The 21,751-nt window shown below is 37.0% G+C and overlaps 1 protein-coding gene across 1 annotated transcript in view; it reads right to left on the bottom strand.

The window, feature by feature from the left end:
• The window catches only part of IFT80 (intraflagellar transport 80), a 51,322-nt gene extending 31,577 nt beyond the window's left edge, over positions 1 to 19,745 (bottom strand). The window contains exons 1-6 of the mRNA XM_010291663.1: positions 19,709 to 19,745; positions 18,698 to 18,919; positions 10,070 to 10,180; positions 7,784 to 7,852; positions 656 to 765; positions 19 to 108 (exon numbers count right to left, since the gene is read on the bottom strand). Coding sequence (XP_010289965.1) covers positions 19 to 108; positions 656 to 765; positions 7,784 to 7,852; positions 10,070 to 10,180; positions 18,698 to 18,919; positions 19,709 to 19,745 — 639 coding nt within the window. The remainder of the gene's footprint in view (positions 1 to 18; positions 109 to 655; positions 766 to 7,783; positions 7,853 to 10,069; positions 10,181 to 18,697; positions 18,920 to 19,708) is intronic.
• Between the last annotated feature and the right edge of the window lie 2,006 nt (positions 19,746 to 21,751).

Genomic DNA, 21,751 nt, shown 5'->3' on the forward strand with positions numbered 1-21,751 from the left:
AAGGTAACTGGTACACACCTTATATTTACAATCTTCACCTGCAGAAAGAATAAGATCATTAACTGAGTTCCAGTCAGTTTTTAAAATAAGTCCGTCATGGGCTTTCCACTGAAAAGGAAAAAAAATTAAACATAAATACAACAAGTCTGACAAGTTCTATTTTTAATATTTATCATTGATTTTTTACTAGCATTCATACGCTCCAATGTAGGTCAGGGTTTCCAACAGTACAAATACACAGACGTCATCTCTTCTGCAGAAAAATAAATACAGCCTGAATAAGGCAGAATGAAAGCAGGACAATCTGCACTAAAAGCATGTTCTAAACAATTGCTTCTGTATCTTTACCTTTTCATAACAAGTGAAATGGGAAAGGCTTCTGTATCTTTTAATAAATAAAAAGCAAAAAGGGAAATGCTTAATCACATGCCTGAAGTATGTCCACAGCAGAAATTGTTCCTTTCTCTAAATTAAAAAAAAATTGACAATCTCCTGACTCTCAAAAAAAAAGCGGGGGGGAGAGGGGCAGGAAATGAGGGGTACGCATGTTGCATGAAAAATTTTAGCACAAACGTTTTATGTTTGGCAAAACTCTAGATAAACTGAAAAAAAGTTTTCATGTGGAAGTCTGAGACAACCTTAATGTATTAGATACCTGCAAAACTTTTGCATTTGGCTGAAGAGGTTTAATAATGAGCTGCTTCCCTGAAGTATAGAGAACTTTTTCAGAATCAGGTCCCCAGGCTACTGAGTACACTGGTGTTCCTGTAAACAAAAAGAAAAAAAATTTTTCTTATGACTTAGATGATCAAATTATGCAGAAACTGCTACAGCCACTTCAAACTGGTTACTTCATATCATACATCAAAAATTCAGGAGAGGGAAAAAACCAAACCAGGGGCAACCATTTGACTTCTGCACTTGTCTGACTGCACTTATGGCCATGTTTACTGGTTCACTTCATGTTTTAGAAAGCCACAGAACAGCAGTAACAGACGCAACCCAGAAAGACAACTCGGAAGACTTTAGCTCATGCTTCATACCCTTCCAACGCTCCTCAAGGAAATAAAAATACATAGAGTGAAGTCCTGGCAAATTCACTTGAGTAAACTGCCAAACACCTACTACTTTCAATGGGGCTACTCTCAATTTAACTCTGAACAAATCAACCCTTTGCAAAACAAATAATTAATTATTGGCTTGTCCAATATTACATCTGGGTTCCTGAAAATACGTATGACTTTACTACTGCTATAGGTACCTCCTTTTCTCATACTGTACCTATCAATTTTTTCAATGCATCACTTAAGACCTACTGATTTTATTGCAAAGTCTGTCCCAGCAGACTCTGACTACATTTACCACCTGCTGCTTCATTTCATGCTCTCTCTAAAACCACTTCTGGAAGAATTAAAATCACCGAATTTCTTCTTCTACTGTAAGAGGAGTTCTTTAGTCAAATCATCTTGATAACTAGAAAATTTTGTTTCTTCAGCTTCACTGAACCTCCTGTATATATCCCCAATCATTGTTTCCCCACTCTTAAAATAAAAACAAAAATCTGACCAATTATTCTAAGATATTGTCTAATCTAAGACATTGTCCTTCTCACCTTTGGGTCACTTTTCATCTTTAAGGTGCTTCTCTCACACCTTTATGTAGTGAACCCCTGGCTGATGGTTAACTGGGACACTGCAGAGATTTGTGGTGCCCTTTCCATGTGTACAATTTTCTCTATCGTATCAAATAAAGACCTTCATGGCCAATTTACTTTTAAGGTCTATCTGCATCATGGCATCTTTCATGCAGTATTAAAATGTAAACTCTTCCCAACTAATGAGTCCACAAAGTCAGCCTTCAATGCCCAGCTGTCAAATCTTCAGAACTTCTCTCTTGCTGTCTGTTTAATTTGAAGACACTTCCTACAAATACCTACAAAACTATTTCATGTTTACCTTGAAACCCCCACAAATTTGTTTGCCAGAATACCTAGAATACGATTAAATCCAATGCTGAGACTATTAACTGTGATGCTGACCGATACCTAATTTAAAACCAACTATTTGTCTCAGAAGTAAGCCCAGCAAGTCAGGTTGGACGGTCCACCACCTATCACTTTAATACTGTGGTTTCAATAATGCATCTTTCTGAAACCTCATTCTCTATTGCCATTTACCGTGCTATTAATTTGTAAAACTTTTTAGAAGTGCAGTTTTACACAACTCCAGAAAACAAACAATAATGGCTGCATTTTATATTTACTTCATCTTTTATACTCTGATGCAATTTTATTCACAATTATCACTTAAGAGATACAGAAAATCAACATGACAACAGTCATCCTAATACATATCAACAGTCATGAGAAAATAGCTCTTTTCACCTACAATGGTGAGACTAAACACAAATGTAGGTAGAAGCTTTGTCTTGCGCATAAATTATTCTTTGTAAGATGTTTAGGCTCCATAATTAAGCCTCTAACAAAACACATATTTTTGTTTTGCTGCACATATAAAAAACCCAAACATCCCATACACAAACAACTTACAGAACAAAACAAATTACAACAAATAAAACTAGAAAGAGTGGCCTGCAGACTTCACAGATTTTTCCCAATTAATGAAAACATTTTTTTTGCAGATTAAAAACTCTACAATGATGTACCTAGAATAAAGCTGACTGTTCCATTTATAAAAACATGTTACGTTGCAGTTTTCAAATGACCTTTTTTGAAAATATAAGTAAAAAACTACATGGAAAAAGCATCGGGGTGGGGGGGAATCAGACTTGCCAACTATGCAAATATTTTCCATAGTACTTGACAGGATTAGCCTCCCCTGAAGAAGAATCAAAGTATCACGCTACTTGATTCCTTACAAATAAAACTACGAAAATTAAGAGTATGCCCAAGCCTTTATTTCTGTCACAGCAAAAGCCCTGTAGCAATGGACAGCAAGTTTCAGCACAGTCTCAACATTACAAGACATGGAAACAGTGCATATAAAACTGCAAGGAGGGAGACTGTGTAACAAGTCCCTGCCAGACCATTCTTTTTGCTTTTTGTAAAACTTGCTTCTGAAATCGGAAAGAGAGGGCTTATTTCAGGCGTCTGTTTTTCTCTAACAGACTGAATATTCTCACTGGAAGAAATGAGGCCTTTAAAGACGTGATTCGATTCTCTAAACACAAGCACCTAAGCGACGATCAAATCAATTAAAATTGAGAAAATAAGCCATTTTTTGGACATCTATAATTTATGGTAATAAAAAAAACCCCAAACGGCTTAAGAAATGCTCTTACAGGGTAAAATTTTCAAAGACACTTTTGGCATAGTAAATTCCATTTCAAAAAATGACTCCGAAATATATTTTTATGGGAATAATCTGATGAGATTTAGATACTTAAGCGATTGAACTGCAGTATCAACTGTCCTAACATCATCTAATATCTCAACACTTAAGCCTTTGAATTTTCTGTCTGAACAAAAACCTGATTTTATTACAGCTACATCAATTCCGCACACTAAACTTGATTTGAGCTTCCAAATACTCAAAACTCTGAAGTAAGACCTGGTGTCAATATTGCTCCCCAATATTTTTGTACCTCATGTATTTTATTTTAGGAAGGTGTTTATTTTATGTTACTTAGAAATAAAGAATGATGGTTTTTGTTGTTTGTTTTTGGTTTTTTTTAACTCATCCACCATTACAGGAGACAACTCAGAAACATGCAACATATATTCAGTAAATCTGGCACTAGCTATTTTCTTACTGGCAGCAATTTATGTTGAAAATGACATAAATTCTGTCACCAGCTGCACAGAAATTCTAAATAAACTAATTTTCATCCTGCTTTAATGCTGATTTAACAATCAGAAGACTTTTATATTTAAACCAAATGTTTAACTTTTTTATGATGGCTGACTACTTAACCACAATTTCCAGGGCTTAACAGCAGGAGCTAAGTTAACTCATTTCCTTCTGCACTTAACGAGAACTTGGTTGGGAAAAGACTGCCAACACATTGCATTGCTGTGGAAAGAAAAATTCAGCAGAACAAACTGCAGTGAATTGCATTGGTGATAAAGTTTCAGGAAAAAAGTACTCTCTGAGAAAAAGAGTGAGAAAAGCAAGAAAGGTGGACTGAGAGAAGATCTGAAGAAGGAACATCAACGTTAAGCACACAGGGTGGGCTTTTCACATCTCAGTGCTCTACTAGCAGATGTTAGTCCCCAATGAAGCATTCCCGTGGCCAGTGCATCCAGCACAGAAAGAGCTAGAGTTGAGTGCAGGAGTGATAGAGCACTCACTCTGACACTTTCAGCCACAGCAGATAATTACAACACTAAATCCGTGTGAGACTTTTTACTTTCACAGGAGTAGAAACATTAATTCAGACAATTTTTGTCTCTCTGTGGCAGCACAAAAAATAGGAGCTACATTTGGAATACAGTTCCAAATAAATACAATAAAAAACAAGTTCCACTACACAACAAACATGTCGTAATTAAACTGTTTACATTGCAACTGTTGTGATTTTGCTTCCGTTAACCTAAAAGGCAATCTATACACCAATTATTCGTATTACTCCTCGGTGCTTTCTCAGCATACTAATCACTGGAAGCCCATCAGAAATTCAGCAGGGCCAAAAGAGAACTACTGAAGAAAGAGATGGTCCGGAGAGTACTAGATGACACATTAAATTTCAAAGAAAGATGACATCAATCACCTGAAAAACTAGAAATCAATCCGAGGTAAACTGGTAGAATGTGTGGCACAGAAACAATGGGTCCTTGGATAATGATGTTTAAAAGATAAATAAGTGTCATATTCTTTTATAATGGGAAGTCATGGCTTCACTGAGAATCAAAAAGCCCATGGAGAGCACTGACTTGGTCTGCACGATGTATGTGTATTTTCATAAAGGTTGTGGTGATGTCCTTCGACACATGCTCTTAAAGTAAGTTTCCATCACACAAGAAATAAAGCCATCCCATGGATTTAAAATATGACTTTTCCATAAGGAGTTATTCTCTGACTGGTATTAGGGACACCAGAATAGTTGCCAGGATGGAAGCAGGTGCTCTAGCAATGGAATACTTGGGGTGGATCCATGAGGCTGGCGTGCCTGTTTTCCCTCCCCGAAGATTCTCAGATCTTGGAATAAGAGTAAAGTTATCAGCAAAGCTGTCAGCTTCACTGGTGGGATAAGCTAGGGAAATAGCACTGCAGAATAATCTTGATGGTAGTGAGGAAGGCACAACTGCACTCTACTTAATTTTCAGCTTGACCTATACCTTTGGCTCCGTAGAGGACTTAGCGGGTTAGAGAGCCAGTGATTTAGGAAGCTCAGCAGTAGCAATTTTAGACAGACATTTCAAGAGAGGCTATGCAACTGTCAGCTCAGCATGGGTCCTGCTAAGCAGATGTTTGTCCTGTGAAGGACCCAGTGCAGGTGACACCACTGACACTATAGACTTCACCCCAAACAATCTTAGTGTCAGACTCTACAAAGCACCCTAAAAATTCATGCTGCTAGAGCCATCTTTTCTTTCAAATGTGGACCTTCAGTACACCCTACTCATCACAGTTCTGTAGCTCTCTCCAAAGGAACACAGACACTTTGAGCACAGGGTCATGCTGCAGTGTATACAGATAAATCCTGCTTTAAGCATAATCATGTGGGTTACCAACACATACCAGAGCGCCATGAAAAAAATTACCTCATAAAAATATATCAATACGCTGCGTCTGCTGAAAGCCAAGAGGATTGCAAATACAGCGGTTTTTTAAAAAGCTTTCAGTTTAAGGAAAAGGAGGAACAAAAGGAAGACTATTAAGATAATCTAAGGATGAAGAAGCGAGATCAGGCTCAAAGAACACCACAGCCACAACGGTAATATTACAGCTAGAGGCTGAATGCAGTAGAGGCTATGGGGTCCCACTAACTTTATTCCATGCATCAGCATGATGGAAGGACATGTGACCAGAGAGACCGGTACTTATAGCACTGAAAAAGCTGAAAAGGGAAAAGTGTATGTTCATGTTTTTGTAGTCAGTAATAATCCAAAGATGGAATAGGCATCTGGACTACCATCCAAAGATACAAGCCTGAAAATTTATTTCTAATACAAAGAGTGGAATGAGTAGAATGTTAGCAATGGTAATCCTTTCATTTTGCAAGGAGATGATAAAGGAAGCGAAAAATTAGCTCAAACATGATATACCATTCTTAAACAATATAACGCTTCTTCACTATGAGGGTGGTGGAACAGGTTGCCCAGATAAGCTGTGGATGACCCAACCCTGGAAGTGTTCAAGGCCAGGCTGGATGGGGCTTTGAGCAGCCTGGTCCAGTGCAAGGTGTCCCGCACATGGCAGAGGGCTGGAAGTGGATGATCTTTAAAGGTCGCTTCCAACCCAAACCATTGTATGATTCATTCTATAACAATTTCCGCAGAATCCTAGCCTGATCCCAGGTATGTCAGTCGTTTACAGAGGAGTCTGTGGGAATCTGATCCTATAAATGTAAAGTTTCTTCACTTAGAATCTTATCTTAAAACACAAATACAAAAAGACAATTATTCCATGGGGAGTCAACTGTACCAGAAACTCTAAGAAATCAATGAAAATTCAGCTTGCATATTGCGAACTTCAACATGTCTCTTATTTTATAAGCTTCAGATAAGCTTAGTTAAACATAAAAAAAAATTTATCAACTGAGAAACAGTGAAGAGTGTGTGCTGGTTTGTTGGGGTTTTTTTTTTCCTCTTTTAAAACTGTAGTTCAGTTGGCTTATCTTTTTACATTGCAAGCATGAAAAAACATTACATCTGAATACGAACTTCCTTAACAGAATTGAAATACATTTTACATTCACTCCTGTGGTTAAAATGCCTTCAACAGGTTGAAAGAATTTAGATAATTTGTTTTAGAAAGAGATAAGGGTCTGACATTTCACCCAACCCCAGGTGCATGTGGTTTCTTAAAAAATGTCAGAAAGTCACACGATCTCAGTGTATGAAGTCTGAAAAACAACACCTAGATCAGTATGTTCACTGAAATAGTACAAAAATTTATAAATTAGGATTATAAAAACAGCATTTTTAAAATATCAAACAACATTTGTGCAAATACGTATTTGCAGCTTACACTGATGCACTTCACAGTAATGTGATTTTAAATTGACTTAAACAAAAATAACTGGAATGCCCTAGCATGCATAAAACCGTAGTTACAAAGCCAAGATCAAGGTTAGGTCTCCATAGCCCCAGTTCAACACAGAAGTTAAGCACAGGGATCGTTTCACTTCAGTAGGACTGTTTGCATATACTAAATTAATTACTGGGTTAAATAGACAGATGAACCAACAACTGTTAAGAGTTTTAAAGTTCAGAGGAAGTACCCTACACACCCTTTGCATTTTTCAAGCACTCTTGCAATGCTTTTAGAGACTTTTTTTTTCCAGGTTCAGTGTAAGAGTCTGTGGCTTAGTATTAAAAGCTGGATTTTTAAATTTTTAATTATTTAGCCTTGACTAAAAGTGTTGCAATAATACTTTTAAGTTGAAGAATTTTAAAAATTTATTTAAGATAATAATCTTATTAAAAATCCAGTTCCCCTTGTATTCAACTGTGATTTACATTTAATTTTAGTTCAGTTTATCTAAGCCTTAAGATCCTTAAACAAACCATTACTGCTAGATTTAGGGTCTGTTATTTAGATATATTTTGTAATACCCCAAATTACAAAGTTCTAATGGAACTTTAAGAAAATTAACTTACCTTGCTGAGCTAAAGTGGATCTCAGCATTCCACTTTTAGACCAGATTTTCACTTGGCCATCTTCACCAACTGTAAAGTTATCACAGAAATCATCAACTTAAATGCAATCATAAGTCTAACAAACATGGTACTTGTACTTATCTAGCAAACACTAAAGTTAAAATAAATTCAGGTCTTCTTACAGGTAACTGTTGTTTATGTAGTCTTCCTAAAAAGCAAATAGACAGTATGTTAAGGAAAAAGATATTTACGACTGTTCTTCTGCTAGTATTAACAAGTCTCTTCCTCTCGTGAAAATCCCTGTAGTCTTCTTATCTGAACTTGCTCCTGGGAAGAGAAAGCCCATCACTATTTAAGTATCCCAAGTTCTGTATTTTCTATTCAGCATTGCTAGTATTTTTCATCTATTTACAGTTCAATGGCCCAGAGGCTGATTAAATGAGTCTCTGAGGAGTCCGAAGGGAGTAGGAGCAGATTTTATGTATTAAACTGGAGGCTTCACAGCTGATAAATGCTGAAACTGAAGATAGCTGAAGGCTCTATTTGGAAAGGCTTAAATTTGATAACATAACTGTGTCACCGAGAAACTTTACTTACTGAAGATGAAGTTCTTATACACTATACAGCATCGTTATGTATGCATTAAGAACACAGATTTCCCAGTGTGCTATCGTATCTAAAACGAACAGCTCGGGGCCTTAATTTAGGCCTCCCAGATTCAACTCATGAGGAAAAATGCACACCTGGACGCTTCCATTCAAAGGTAATTTACTTACCAGATTTCAGGTTTTTCTATCCGACTGATGTAGCTTTTAAGTGTTTAAGAAGTGTAAAAAAAAAAAAGGTAAAAAAATCTTATTTGTGCACATTTGATACTGTTAAAATAGAGCCATAAAGAATACTGATACAGTATCATCAACGATTCACTCTTCCTATATGGTGATGAATTCCCATACTCCCCATAAGTGCCATGCAGTCTTTCTGGGGAGGGCGGAAGATTGAAAAGGCAGTTTTGACTTTTTCTTTGGAGAGGTTCCTGAGGCAAATCTGTCTTTAAAAAGACAATATTTCTACCCCTCTGGGATTTCAGAGGAACATGCCAGACAGAGTTCCTTGAAGCAGCATTTTAGAGTCAGACTGAGTCTGGAAACAAGCAGATCCAAAATTATCTTCAGTACTTCTGGACTGAGTTGGAATTTGTCCAAAGAAATCAGCTGGGCTAGATCAACAGGAGGCTGCAGAAAATTCTGACACCAACAGAAATCCCATAAAGAAGTCTATCACAGGAAATTTAATTAGCTTCCCCTCAACATCAAGATAGAAGTTTTTAACAAAACTGCCAAAAGCAACTAATTACCAAAAGATTTAGGACAAAGAGACATGTAGAGATGCAGACACTGGGAGATCACTCTCCCAGCCTCAATAGAGAAGAGAGTTAGACTGCAGTTGGATCTACACCACTCCTAATAATGAAGAAAGAGAAGCACAGGAACATTCAAGATGCTTATTAGGCCTCAGTAAACTTTGCTGGCTAAAAAACCCCAAATGTCATCTGCAGGGATACAAATGTACTGACTTACCAAACTTTTTTGTAACAGATAAGAAAAAAAATCAACAACAAAATGTTCTCCTTTATGAAGTACAGAACACCAAAACATCTAAGCACTCCGATATTAAAAAAATTTACTTTCAAGTAAATAGGATCACATCTAATAAATAGGATCACTGAGACATAAATGTTTTTGTTAGATTTTCTATTAATTAAAATAGACAACGTTCTTCTAAAACAGCATTAATCAAATAGTGTAAAATTAACTCCTATTAAACAAGGTGATAATAACCGCAGTGATAATGAAGACATTAAAAAAAAGTAACTTATAGCTAACTTCATTTACGTTGTTGATTTTGGGTTTCCATTTCCCCCTTCTCATGAGAATTTCAAGCCAGATCATTGTGCAAGCACTTAATACACTCAGTTCTACTCAAATTCTATGTAACTACAATATGAACTATGACATTTGGGATTACATCTTTCAAACATACATCAAGGATTATTTTTCCAAAACATTCTAGTTGTATTTATCCCATAGAATAAAGTACTTACATTATACACGTTTTATTGAAAGCACTTACTTTTCATAAATTTTGTTTAAGGCTATTTTTGTATCCTTACATTTCTTCATGGCATGTCAACTTTGTATATTAAAAAACCAAAAGGCTTTATTTTGAAAGAGCTCTTCTGTTATTTTCGTTTACAAAACACTTCATTACTTTAAGGATGCTTACCTGTAACCAGTGCTGTTCCTTCATAATTCCACCTTCCTGCAAGTACAGCTCCACAGTGTGCTTCTACACTTTTCTCCACTCTTCCTAATTTTGAAATCAAGTGGAACTTCCCTAAAGAAAGGTTCAAGATAGAAATAGTGTGTCTAATTTTGTGAATTGGTATTTATGACAGTAACAGTATCGTCTTCTCTTAAAAATACCCGCGCAAAACATGATGAAGAAACCAACAAAAAAGAACAAAACATGCAGTTATGTTGTTCACAGCTATGATTAGCCCAATCCATCCTTTTGGTATGTATTATCTTTGTTTTGCCTGTTCATTTTTCTTATGTCCCTCTAAAGTTTGGGTGTTTCTCTGGGGCCACAACTGCCTGATGTCATTTCTTTGTCTGAAAGCTAACAAACAGAGGTAGATATGCTGCAGCCCAGGAGGGTCCTTGTCTTTTCTTTTTTTTAAGATCTGAAAAATCACTCAACACCAAAGGGATAATGGAAAAGCTAGAACAATCTGACCATCAGCGAGTGCGTTGCTCTGCGGAAGTATTACTGCTTGCATTATGGAGCTGTTATGGAAATTCACAGAAGCCAAAAACAAAGCTATTAATGATTTCAACAGAAGCATGAGGAAGTCTTTCTTTCCAAATGAGGGATGTTGCTTAAATCCAGGAAGATCAAATTTAAACTGGACCAAAGAGCAGACAAAGGAGGACTTGGAAACATGTGGCAGAACAAACGCATGGCTTAGAATAGTTCAGTGATTCAAATTAACTACTTTGAAACCAAAACTTTTTAAAAATGATTTTATCTAATCTGCCAGAAAGTGAGCAACTATAAGCAATTTCCAGAGCGACCAGAACTCTTGGAGGTGAACAGTACACAGATACCTTGCACTAAGTCCGTGCAAATGCTCCATCACTTCAGCTGGGATAATTTTTCTATTAATAACATCTTGCTTGAGAATATGAATTACAGAACAGACCACACCTGATCAGCCAGAACCGGAAACTAAATACCTGTTTCAGTAAAGGGCTACCTTATCAAGACCAATATGCGTACGCAGGTGGTAACAGAGTTAACTACGAACTGCGTAGAAGGTAATGACACCACCGCACTACACGCACATTCAAATTACAGTAGCCAAGATGGCAGGATTTAAGTGGCCTGCACTGCCAGAAGCTTGAAACAACTTTTATTTTTGCACTTAAATTAAAAAAGGAAAAAAAAACCAAAACAAACCACAACCAAGCAAAAATACAAAAAACCTCTAACAACAAACAACAAAGCCAGACTGAAACCAAAGAAAAAACATTCTGGTAGATCTGTCAGTAAATAACCATGATACATACAATCAGAGCTCTCCACAGTATTATTCACATTAATACAATCAGACTTTGTCTTCATTTTACTTAAGTACATAAACAAAACGGCACAATGATCCAGCCAAATCTCTGCCAATGCAAGATTTCCAAGCAAAAGACTTTTAATACAGAAGAAAAAGAATGATTTGTATAAACGAGTTGATTTGCACAGACCATTTCAAATACCATGTACAACTACAAATTTTTGCTTTTCTTTATCCCTTCTATTCATATCTACCAGAGTACTCCAAACAGCTAAGCTCTTTTTTTTTCTGAATTCACAGAACTAATATTACTAAGACCACTTCTTCCTCATTCAGTTCATTTTTAATTTCCTAAAATGTTCAGGACTGGAAGTCCACATTTAATGCATTATGTTATTTTATGGTTATTTTATAAGTATAAAATGTATTTTATATAATTAATGCATCAGTTCTTTTATAGAACATCGCTCAGGTCTGAGATTCTGATTTTTTGTCTAAAACAATAACTGGATTCACAGGAATTCCACAGCTAAATGCCATTTTCTCTGATTAAATTGTCAAAAGGGCCTTTTGTGGTTTTAAAATAATCCATTAATAAACATCTTTAATTTTCTGATCACCTGCCTTATTCGATGCATAGCGTACTTGTTCAGTCTGTAGCCAAGACCTTTTGCACTGCAGAATACTAAAATGTAAGTATTTTCATGCCATCACCTACAGTATTCATCATTAAGTGGCTGAGGTCTTCATAGCCATTATGAACATATTTCACTAATTTCCATTGCAAAAATGTTTCAGCATCCAATCTGAAATGTTCAGAATCACTTTTTTAAGGATACAAAGAATTCTATGGCATTTTATATATTGAAACAATAGCTTCCACTGACCCAGGTAGACTCCGTAAGACCTCAATACTTCTGTAAGCAAACACCCCAACACATACGAGAAAAAAATAAATTAAAATGAAAGAACAGACAGTTGGCAAGCAACTGAATACTTCGGTCTAGGTCACATTATCAGGAAAACAATGGGCCATGTCACAGAGTACAGGATAAAACCCTGTTATACAGGGAAACATTCAACTCATTTACCGATCTTTTGAATCCTTTCCCACTCTACAAGCTCTTACTTCTTTCACAAGGCATCTTTCAAACACTGAAACATGGCAAATTGTAGGCTAGCAGGAAAGAATACAGTTTCATATAAAAGCAGGTCCACCTTAGGCACTGACAGAATTCACCTGGAAAAAACACGATCATGCATTTAAAAACTGTATCACAACACCTATGCAGAACAGGGCCAAATCAAGTTTTCATGGATATCAACTGCAATCATCCTGCAACTTCTTTTCCAACACGTGAATTTACAGCCGATGGCAAATGATGCAACTCGTTAGATGCTGCTTTTTTTCACTGCATTCACACGTAGAGGTTGCTCCAAAAGCAATGTTTCAATGGATTTCTCTGCCTTCTGTTCTTCAACTTAACACTGAGGTAGTAGAGGCTTTCAAATTAGAACTTGCTGCCTTATACACAATTAAGAAAGGGAAAATCTTAGCTGTATGCTTGGAGTAGATAGAAGTGATTCAACCTAATCTTACTTTACATTTCAGACTTGTAAAATACTGTTCCTTTATTTTTATTATGTACTGAAGCCAGACGCTGTCCTCAGTCTTAAAGTGACTCTCCAGTTTTGGAGGAATTTCAAGTGGGAGATTAGCAGCCTATACATACAGAATATGAAACTTGTATGTTTTGTTCATTACTTTTCATAGACTCTTAAATGCTGACCTAATGTAAAATTATCAATAACATTAAAAAGTTGAAAAAATAGGTCTATTCACTTATGATTTGTGCTTACTAAGCAGTTTAAAGTCAAACATATTCTTTATTTTTGTAAAAAAGCAGCAACAAGACCAATGTAAGTAGGAAGTAAAAGAACAATATCCCACAAGAGATGCATCTCGGAAGAAAACCCAAGAGGATTAAATTTACATTTGCTCTAATTTCACAAACATCTGGAGTTCAACCAGGAATTAAGGCAACCCTGTAAAGACATTATACTCCTTTTCCATTGGATTCAGCACATTTCCAGGAATCCTTATCACAGAGATGAATTAGCTGTTGCAGGAAAATTGCAGGCTTAACACATAAGGCATGCTACATAAGTAATAGTTAAACAGAATTTTAAATGTAAGGTTTTCAGAAAATAGCAATTAAGCAACAAAAATTGTTCATGCACTTTTACAATGCAATAATACACTTGCATATGCAAAAAAAGTCTTTACAAGGTAAGTTGTCTTTATTGAAAGTGCTAAATTACACTAGGAGATAAAAACTTGGAAATTTTCTACAGTAAGTTTTTATCTCAATTCATTCTTTCACAAATTAGGTTAGGACTGGTTTGTATTTCAATTTCACTTAAAAAAAACCCAACAAACAACCCAAAACAAATCCAACACCAAAACCCTACGATTTTTTGGTAAATACATCTCATGAACAGTTTTTCAGAAATTGAAGGTTCAGGATGAGCTTACTGATCAATGCTAAGAGCTTATCCCTTAGTCCTAACAACAGTTAAGCAGGTAAAGAGATCCCTACAAGAAAGAATAAAGTACTAACTTGTTCAAGGCAAAACAAGATCTCAGGTGTTGTGATCTGTGAACTAATTATGGCAAAACCAACTAATTTCATAAGTAACAGCAAACCAAATCAACTTGTGTTGCTGGACTCCCTCCTGTCTAAAGAAGGACTCCAGCTGAACATTTCCCTTCAGTGAGAGCAAGAACACCAACTCCTCCCAGCGTGAAATGTCTGCAGCCCATGCCACAGCTGCCCCTCAGTGGGCATTTGTCCATCACATAGCAGCCTCATTCCATAAAACCGACCAAGGAGCTCCAAAGTTACAGCCAGTCCCCCTACAACACTGGCCATGGAAGTCTCATTTTCTTAGGGAACAGAACTTTAAGGGAAAAAAAAAAGTTTCTTCATCCAGTTCTGTTTACATTTAGCACTCATATAAACAAGTTGGGATTTACTCTGTTCACTTAAATAGAAATTACATCCTATCTTCCTTCTGCAATATTGCATGTTATCTTCCTACTGCAGAGTATCTACTGCTCTGTAACAACCATAAAGTGTTTAGTTTAAATAGCAATCCAGCCAGCAATGCTCAGTTCTACTTTGCGCTGTGCTATGCTAGCAAAACAGTAGCATTCAAATTCACAACAGGAATAGCAATAAAGGCCCCAGATGTCCAGAAGGAATGCAAGGGCTGAATACAAACTCGACTCACTGAACAATATAAATTTATCTAACGACTGGTCATCGGACTGGCTTGAAGAATGTGTCATCTTGGGAAAGGGGGACGTTAGCGGATTGCAGACTTTGATCAGACAATACCTATCCCAGCTACACCACCATTAAGATGATAAGCCTCAGGGATGTGCTGACAACTGGACAGTTTGAAGGTCCTACACATTTGTAAAAAAGAAAAACCAAAAAACAACTCACTGCAATGAAGTTGGCAAAGATAGCCAAAACAGTTTATGCTGCATGCAAGCAAGAGACAGCTGCATTAAAAGAAAGTGAAAGTTAATCAAGCTGATCTCCAAAAGCTGGACAATGATAGAACTGACAGACTCTCAAGTGCACATGAATTCTAAGAGAGATATAAGTACATGACCATTTACATATTTCACAGAATTTTTGTCTCATTCAGTAACCTTCAATTTTTTTTTTTTACTGTTGTGGAGGAGACAGCATTTTTCCTAACCTTCCTCTCACTGCGTCTTGTAACTGAAGTCCTTATAAAGTACTTCTAACTTTAAGTTAGACAAAAAAAGTTTGGTAAAAGTTATAAGCAAATAAACACAAAAATCTTTTCGAGAAAAATGCAGACCAATGATAAGAGACTGGTTTAGAATTTGTTGGTCACACAAAACTAAAATCTTGAGCAGCAAGAAAAATCATCTGTGAGCTGCAATACCCCCTCACTTGAAACCTCTGCCATTGACTTATGTCACTTAAAGTAATCCAACTTCTAGTCGTTAATTGCAAAGGTCCTAGCGCATTGTGGAAAAGATTCTGGGCACTACTGATACATGGTGCTATTCATGAACCTTTATTCCTAAACTGTAGCACTCTGCTGCAGTTTCACTTAATCCACTTACAGGAGAAGGGTAAGCACTCATACCTACTACACACTGCACTTAAGAACTAGTATCTTACCTAAATTTGCACTGGGCTCACATATAGACTAAAGTACTTTCGAATGTACAGCTCCTGCGACAGGCTAATTTTTTAACACTTCTGAAAAAAAAAATCAACTTTCAACCTGTCTAAACACATCTATGAATACAATTTATTTTTCCTTTCATTTCTTTGTGATATAAAAGCCAGAGAAAAATGAGAGAGAAAAATTGCATAGCAGAATTTTAAAAGTAATCTTTTTCAAGAAGGTAGTAGTAGCCCTCATATCTTTCTTCAATTAACCATCAAAGCATTATTCAAGCAGAACATGAAATACTAGCATACTATTTTAATAATATTGGAAAATTGGATAAATTAGCAGAAGATCTGACTTACTACAGTTGCTCAATATTTACACATACAATTTAGAACTTTACAGAAACAGGACATTAGAAATACAAATGTGAAAACTGAGAAAGAAAAAGGAAGGAGAAAAAAGCATGGAATTAAGAGCACCAGCTGATTTACTGAACTCCCTCCATCCCATGTTTATCATTGAAAGAAAAAGAATACAAATACCACAGAAATCAGCTCAGTTAATACTGATCATTTACTGAATTTCTCAAGAACATCTTTGTTTATGTACTCTGCCCCCCCAAGCATAATAGTATAATGCATGCAAACATTAATTGATACAAATGAATCTTGCTTTCAGCTCTCACAAAAGCTTCCACTTTCACCTTAAAAGCTCTACCAGCAATGCTTCCTTAGACCCAGCTGCCTAAAATTCACAGTAAAATTCAGCATCAAGTATTGCAAAAATTACAGCTCTACTTGGTCAAACTTGCCTCCTCATCTTCACTCCCCACGCACATCTGGGAAGCTATAGGGAGCCAACCTTCAGACACTGGCCAAAAGATGTCCTGCATTTGTTCCATAAATTCAGCGCATTTATTCCTTAGGAAGTACTGAATATCTTGAAGAAATCTTGGCCTCCCCTCAGTGAACTGAACTCTAAGCTCTCCTAATTTTTAAGTGCAACTATTGCCAAAAGTTAGAGAAATCACCAAGATGTCATGCAAGGAATGAATTCCCTCTACCTTCTTCAAATACATATTACTTCTCTCCATCCATACAGAAAGCCATGCTGGATGCATCAGCTCCAGACTGCTAATGCCCAGAAACAAACCTTCTGTTCCCAATCAAGCTCACTGTTAAGCTAGCCAAAAGCCTACAGTAAGTTCCCCTCACCAAAGAAAACATACTAGACCCACAAATTCAAGGTTCTGGACAAAACATGGGCAGAAGTTAGCTGGAAATTATCCATCAGTCCCATTAAAACTATCAGTAGGTCCCTGTGAAAGCTATCAACAGGGTCATGGGCAGATGGCCTCCATTATCCTGATGGAAACTCTCTACAACAATTGACCATGATCTGTTCTGTCTGAAAAAATTGGCAGAGAATTTAGAGCAGCATATTGCTTTGAGTTCAGTGTTGAGAAATTCCCATTATTACCATCTGTGTAGAAATAGAGCACTACCACCAAGATCTTTGACCACTGACAAAAGAATATAAGTTAAGTTTAGTATGTTGATGTGATCTGCCTTTTTGTGGCAGATAAATACTAGTACCAGCAGGATAATTTAATTAACTTTGAAACCTTCAACAGCATTATCAACTGAGTAACAAACAAAGGTTTTAAAAGTTAAGATTGGCATAAGGACTGTCCAGCTTCTGCAAGTCATACAGCTCTTCCAAGTCACCTGTAGTTTGGATTAACATATGAAAGTATCAGAAATCATTCACAAACTAATACACCAACCCCATCAGCAAGTTCTTGCCAGTGGACTGTCAGTGAGGCAGTCCCAGTCTACATCAAGGACTTGTTTCTTAGCAGAGTTTTCATTCCAATGTAATTTTTATAACAAGGTCAATGTAAACCAGCAGATTTCATAAAGGATCAACCCCTTTTTAAAATTGGTAGGTTCAGAAAGGAACACTCTCACCTGAACTACAGTGTTTCCAAATGGTAGGTTCTTTGTAACATAAATAAAAGGGGCAGGGCGTGTTAAGAAAATTTATTTTTACCACTACTTTTCGTATTTTGTTCAAACAAAGAATTAGATCATCAAGAAGAAACTCCAAATGTTTTTCCTTAAAGAAAAGGGATGAGGGAAAAAACCAAAGGGGAAAGCTTGCACTGAAAACTCCTGATGGCATGGAACACAATCCCCATTACAGTACTAAGGAGACAAACTCTGACCTGAACAGTATGGACTGCTTCATAATAAATGTAAAATAATTACCCAAGATTTCTTCACTGAACTGGGGATATGAGTGTATCTGCCTTTATGAAGGAAGAAAAATTTGACTGTGTGCAAGTCAAAACAAAATCAATTCTGAGTCTCTTTGGAGAGGAGGAAAAATTCCCCAAGCAATCATCAAACCTTCTTGCTCCCACCTCCCTTCCACAAAACAGAATCCGTACAGCTGCTGTATTGGATCATATAATCTAGTAATAGTACACCAGCATACTGGACAAATGTGTATATATACACCTGCCAGTATAGTGGCCATACATAGTAGTCTTACATCTCTGACATCAGCCAGAACTAGATGCTTTAGAGGGATATTCAGGACTTCACAGAAGCCTAATACAAGACATGCTCTTGTAACGTGCCCAAGAAAGAGCACACTGATATTAAACATCTCAGTTAAGCAATTTCAGTAACTTGGTCAACTTCAGTTTTCATAACTGTAAGAGATATAGTATTTATGTAGGCATGCAGTGCAGGCATATTTAAAGCTACTGGTTTATGAAATGGATAGAAGATGGTAGAACTGGACCTTACATAAAAAAAATTATGTATCTGCTGTCAGAGGTATGTTTGATAACATTGTATCAGAGAAAATGATAGTAAAACAATGTACTAAATTTGAAAAAATTATTAATTTTACACCAGTGCAACTTGGTGTGCAGGTATTTGAAACTGCTGTATTGCAGACTATTTAACTAACTGCAAATAATTTCTCATGTATTGGAAAGACATAAGAACAAAGTGGTATGAAATTATAAGTATTTTAAATTGACTTACCATCAGAACTTGTTAGAACAAAGCTCTCGGCATGGGACTGTTTCTTCCCACCTATACTTCTGGGAAACCAGTGAAGATCTATGGGATAAATATCATCTGGAAGTTTCACTACTCGAGTAGTCTCGCTAGTTAAAAGGTTCCATTTCATAATTTGGTGATCATCACTACAGGAATATAGCTCGTCAGCTGTAGTCCATCCCACACAGCTAACTATTTCTCTATGTTTTACTAAATTAAGGAAGTTTGAAAATTTTAATTATTAATAATTATTGAATAAGCTCACAAAATATCTTATCCAGGCTATACCAAACTGAAGGAACAGTACAGGAAGATTATTTTGATAAGATTACATGGAATGTTTTATGTAAGAAAATATGATTCTTCATGCTTTTTTGCTCTGTTGTGTCAAGCAAAAAGCTGATAGAAATTCAGCAAAAAATAAAGCAAACTATCATGTAAAAATATAATTCTTATTATGAAGCCTGCTGATTGAAACTAGTAACTAATTGTTGGGTTACACCTCTAGAAGGGTCTTAGTGCACAATGCAAGTGCAAAACACCCAACTATGACCCAAATGTGTTGGCTTATTAACACCACATCACATATAAATTGTTGACATATCTAACTTATTTGTAGGAAAATTACAATTTTGTTTGTATCAGCATGTCTTATTACAAGTAAGTAGATATATCACTACTCCTACTTAGTGTCTGGGAAAGCTTTTAATTTACTCCTACAAATAAGGGAAAGAAAAACTGAAAACTTTCTACCATAAAATTGATAGCTTCGGAAGGAAAGGTATTACTCTTAAGAGTGTTCAACACCTCTTAAAATGTTACCCTTAAAGGCTGTACTGAATGGCAAGATGAAGAAACAAAAAAAAAAAAAAAAAGCTACCTGCAATTTACAAATATTTTACTATGACAGCTATGATACAGAAATCCTTTCTGTAAAAGAGTCTATTCAGAATTAACATGCCGTTCTACAGTTTGTTCTGAGACAAAGGATATGTTTTGGTTCCTTTAAAAGCGAAGTCTTCAGTCTCATTTCAGCTGGTCAGATGTAACATCAAAAAAAGCTATGTAGGTATAACTGTAATAAAACAAAACAAACACATATATAAGCAGGCAAAACTAAAAAGGAAGACACTAATACCAAGATAAAAAGTTTTGAAGTAAGTCATATTACATTATTACTGTGGAAAAATAAGCAGCAAAAAACAGACCTGAGTTTAAAGTGAATTCTGTTTGTACAGTACACATCTTTATATTTATCTGATCGCTTAGTATAAACACACTGGACAATTTAAAGAACAAGAGATGCTAGGAACATATTCCTGAAACATTACAGGTTGAAACAGTGAAGTTCTCTGGTGCTGACATGTAACCATAAAGGTAGGTAGCAAGGGAAAACCTGGAACCACACAGCCAAGGAACTTCATGCTTAGCAAGAGCACCGTGAGAAAATTTAGAGGAAAAAGCTGTACTATGAAAACAATCCTGCCGTGACAAAATGATACAACATCCTAGTCTTTCATCCCCCCCTATTTGTAATGTCCACGATACTTCAGTGCAACACATTAATTTCATTAACAGTTCACTGGGGTCCCACCCCCTCGTCCCCGTCCCTCTTGTGACAGCAAAGGCTTTTGTGTGTCTGTGCCTGGACAGCGTAGAGGCACTGATCCAGGTTAAAACTTTTTTGTCCTCCAGGATGGGAAGAAGTGAGAGCAAGAGGGAGGGAATAGATGGTATACTCTGAGGAGACCATGATGATGCACAATGTGGCCTTCTAATACTCTGGAATTTTTTCACCATAAAAATTACTGTGTCCAACGGTTACTATACAGAATTTAAGAAGCATTAAAGGGATAATAGTCCTAAAACATAATTTGCTGTGCCCAAAGAATAAAATAAGTTCTTTTCAACCCTACTTTACATTAATTAATAAACACAAATAGTTATTTTTATTTTTAAATCATTATCTCTCTCATACTTGACTATGTAATTTCCTTCTCCTACCCTTATCCAAAAACTGCCTAAGGGAGTCGCATCATCAAGGCATTTCAAAGGGGCCTACGTTTGTACTGAACTTTCAAAGTAGCCTTTTAATCACATCCTGGACTTCTGTATCATGGCAACGCCATTGTTCAGCAGCTGCACATACCCATTCAGCATACACTGCAACATTTTCTGATGATCAGTTGCAGGGCTAGACTCTGTCCCACAAATTCTAAAACGAAATCCCCAAACATAAACCGCCTGGTTTGTATATAGCAAAGAAACAGCACCGAGTAAAACAGTACTGAAGATACTCTCTCCTGCTTAACTGACTACCTCTCGTGTATGTGGATGCACAGATCTTACCTGCTTGTTTTCTGTGCACACCACACCTTGCCAAACCCACCTTTTCAGTTGCTGCTCGGTAGTTTTTATCTGTTTATGTCTCACTTTGGGTTTCAGCAGGCATGTCGCTACTGTCAGCTTCCAGCTTGCACTCCCCCCCTGCTCCCACTACACGGAGTTCTGTTATTTTCCTTTCAAAGACAAGAACCAGAACTTTATTATAACTTTTGGAAACGACTCAAGCACTCTTTATGCGCACCTAAAAGGCAGAACGCCCACTCTTATGCCGCATAGCTCACCTGCTGCCATCAACAGGTACATGCATCACTACCCATCCCGGTGCGTGCGCTACACGCCGCTCCGCAACAGGTTAGCTGAAAGCATTTACTAGGAGTTTTCAAGAAAGATGGGACAATAACGAGGAGTTACTCGGACACGGTGCGTTTGGGTCGGCGTCTCCCAGCCTCAGGCATGGTCCCGCAGCCTCACACCGCAGCCCCAGGCCTCCTCCCCTCGGCCGTCTCCCCTCCGGCGCTGTTGAAGGAGGAGGCGAGGCTCAGAGACGGCGGCAAGAGCCTGAGCAAGAGCAGGGGGGAGCGAAGGGAAGGACAGACGGGCCGGAGGGAAGGAAGGGGCGTAGATGGCGGTGGCGAGCTCGCTCCTCACAGAGCGGCTGCTCGCTCCCGAAGCGCGGCTTTTCCCGCCCCG

The sequence above is a fragment of the Phaethon lepturus genome, unplaced genomic scaffold (assembly GCF_000687285.1).
Source record: "Phaethon lepturus isolate BGI_N335 unplaced genomic scaffold, ASM68728v1 scaffold6457, whole genome shotgun sequence".
Classification (NCBI taxonomy): Eukaryota; Metazoa; Chordata; class Aves; order Phaethontiformes; family Phaethontidae; genus Phaethon; species Phaethon lepturus.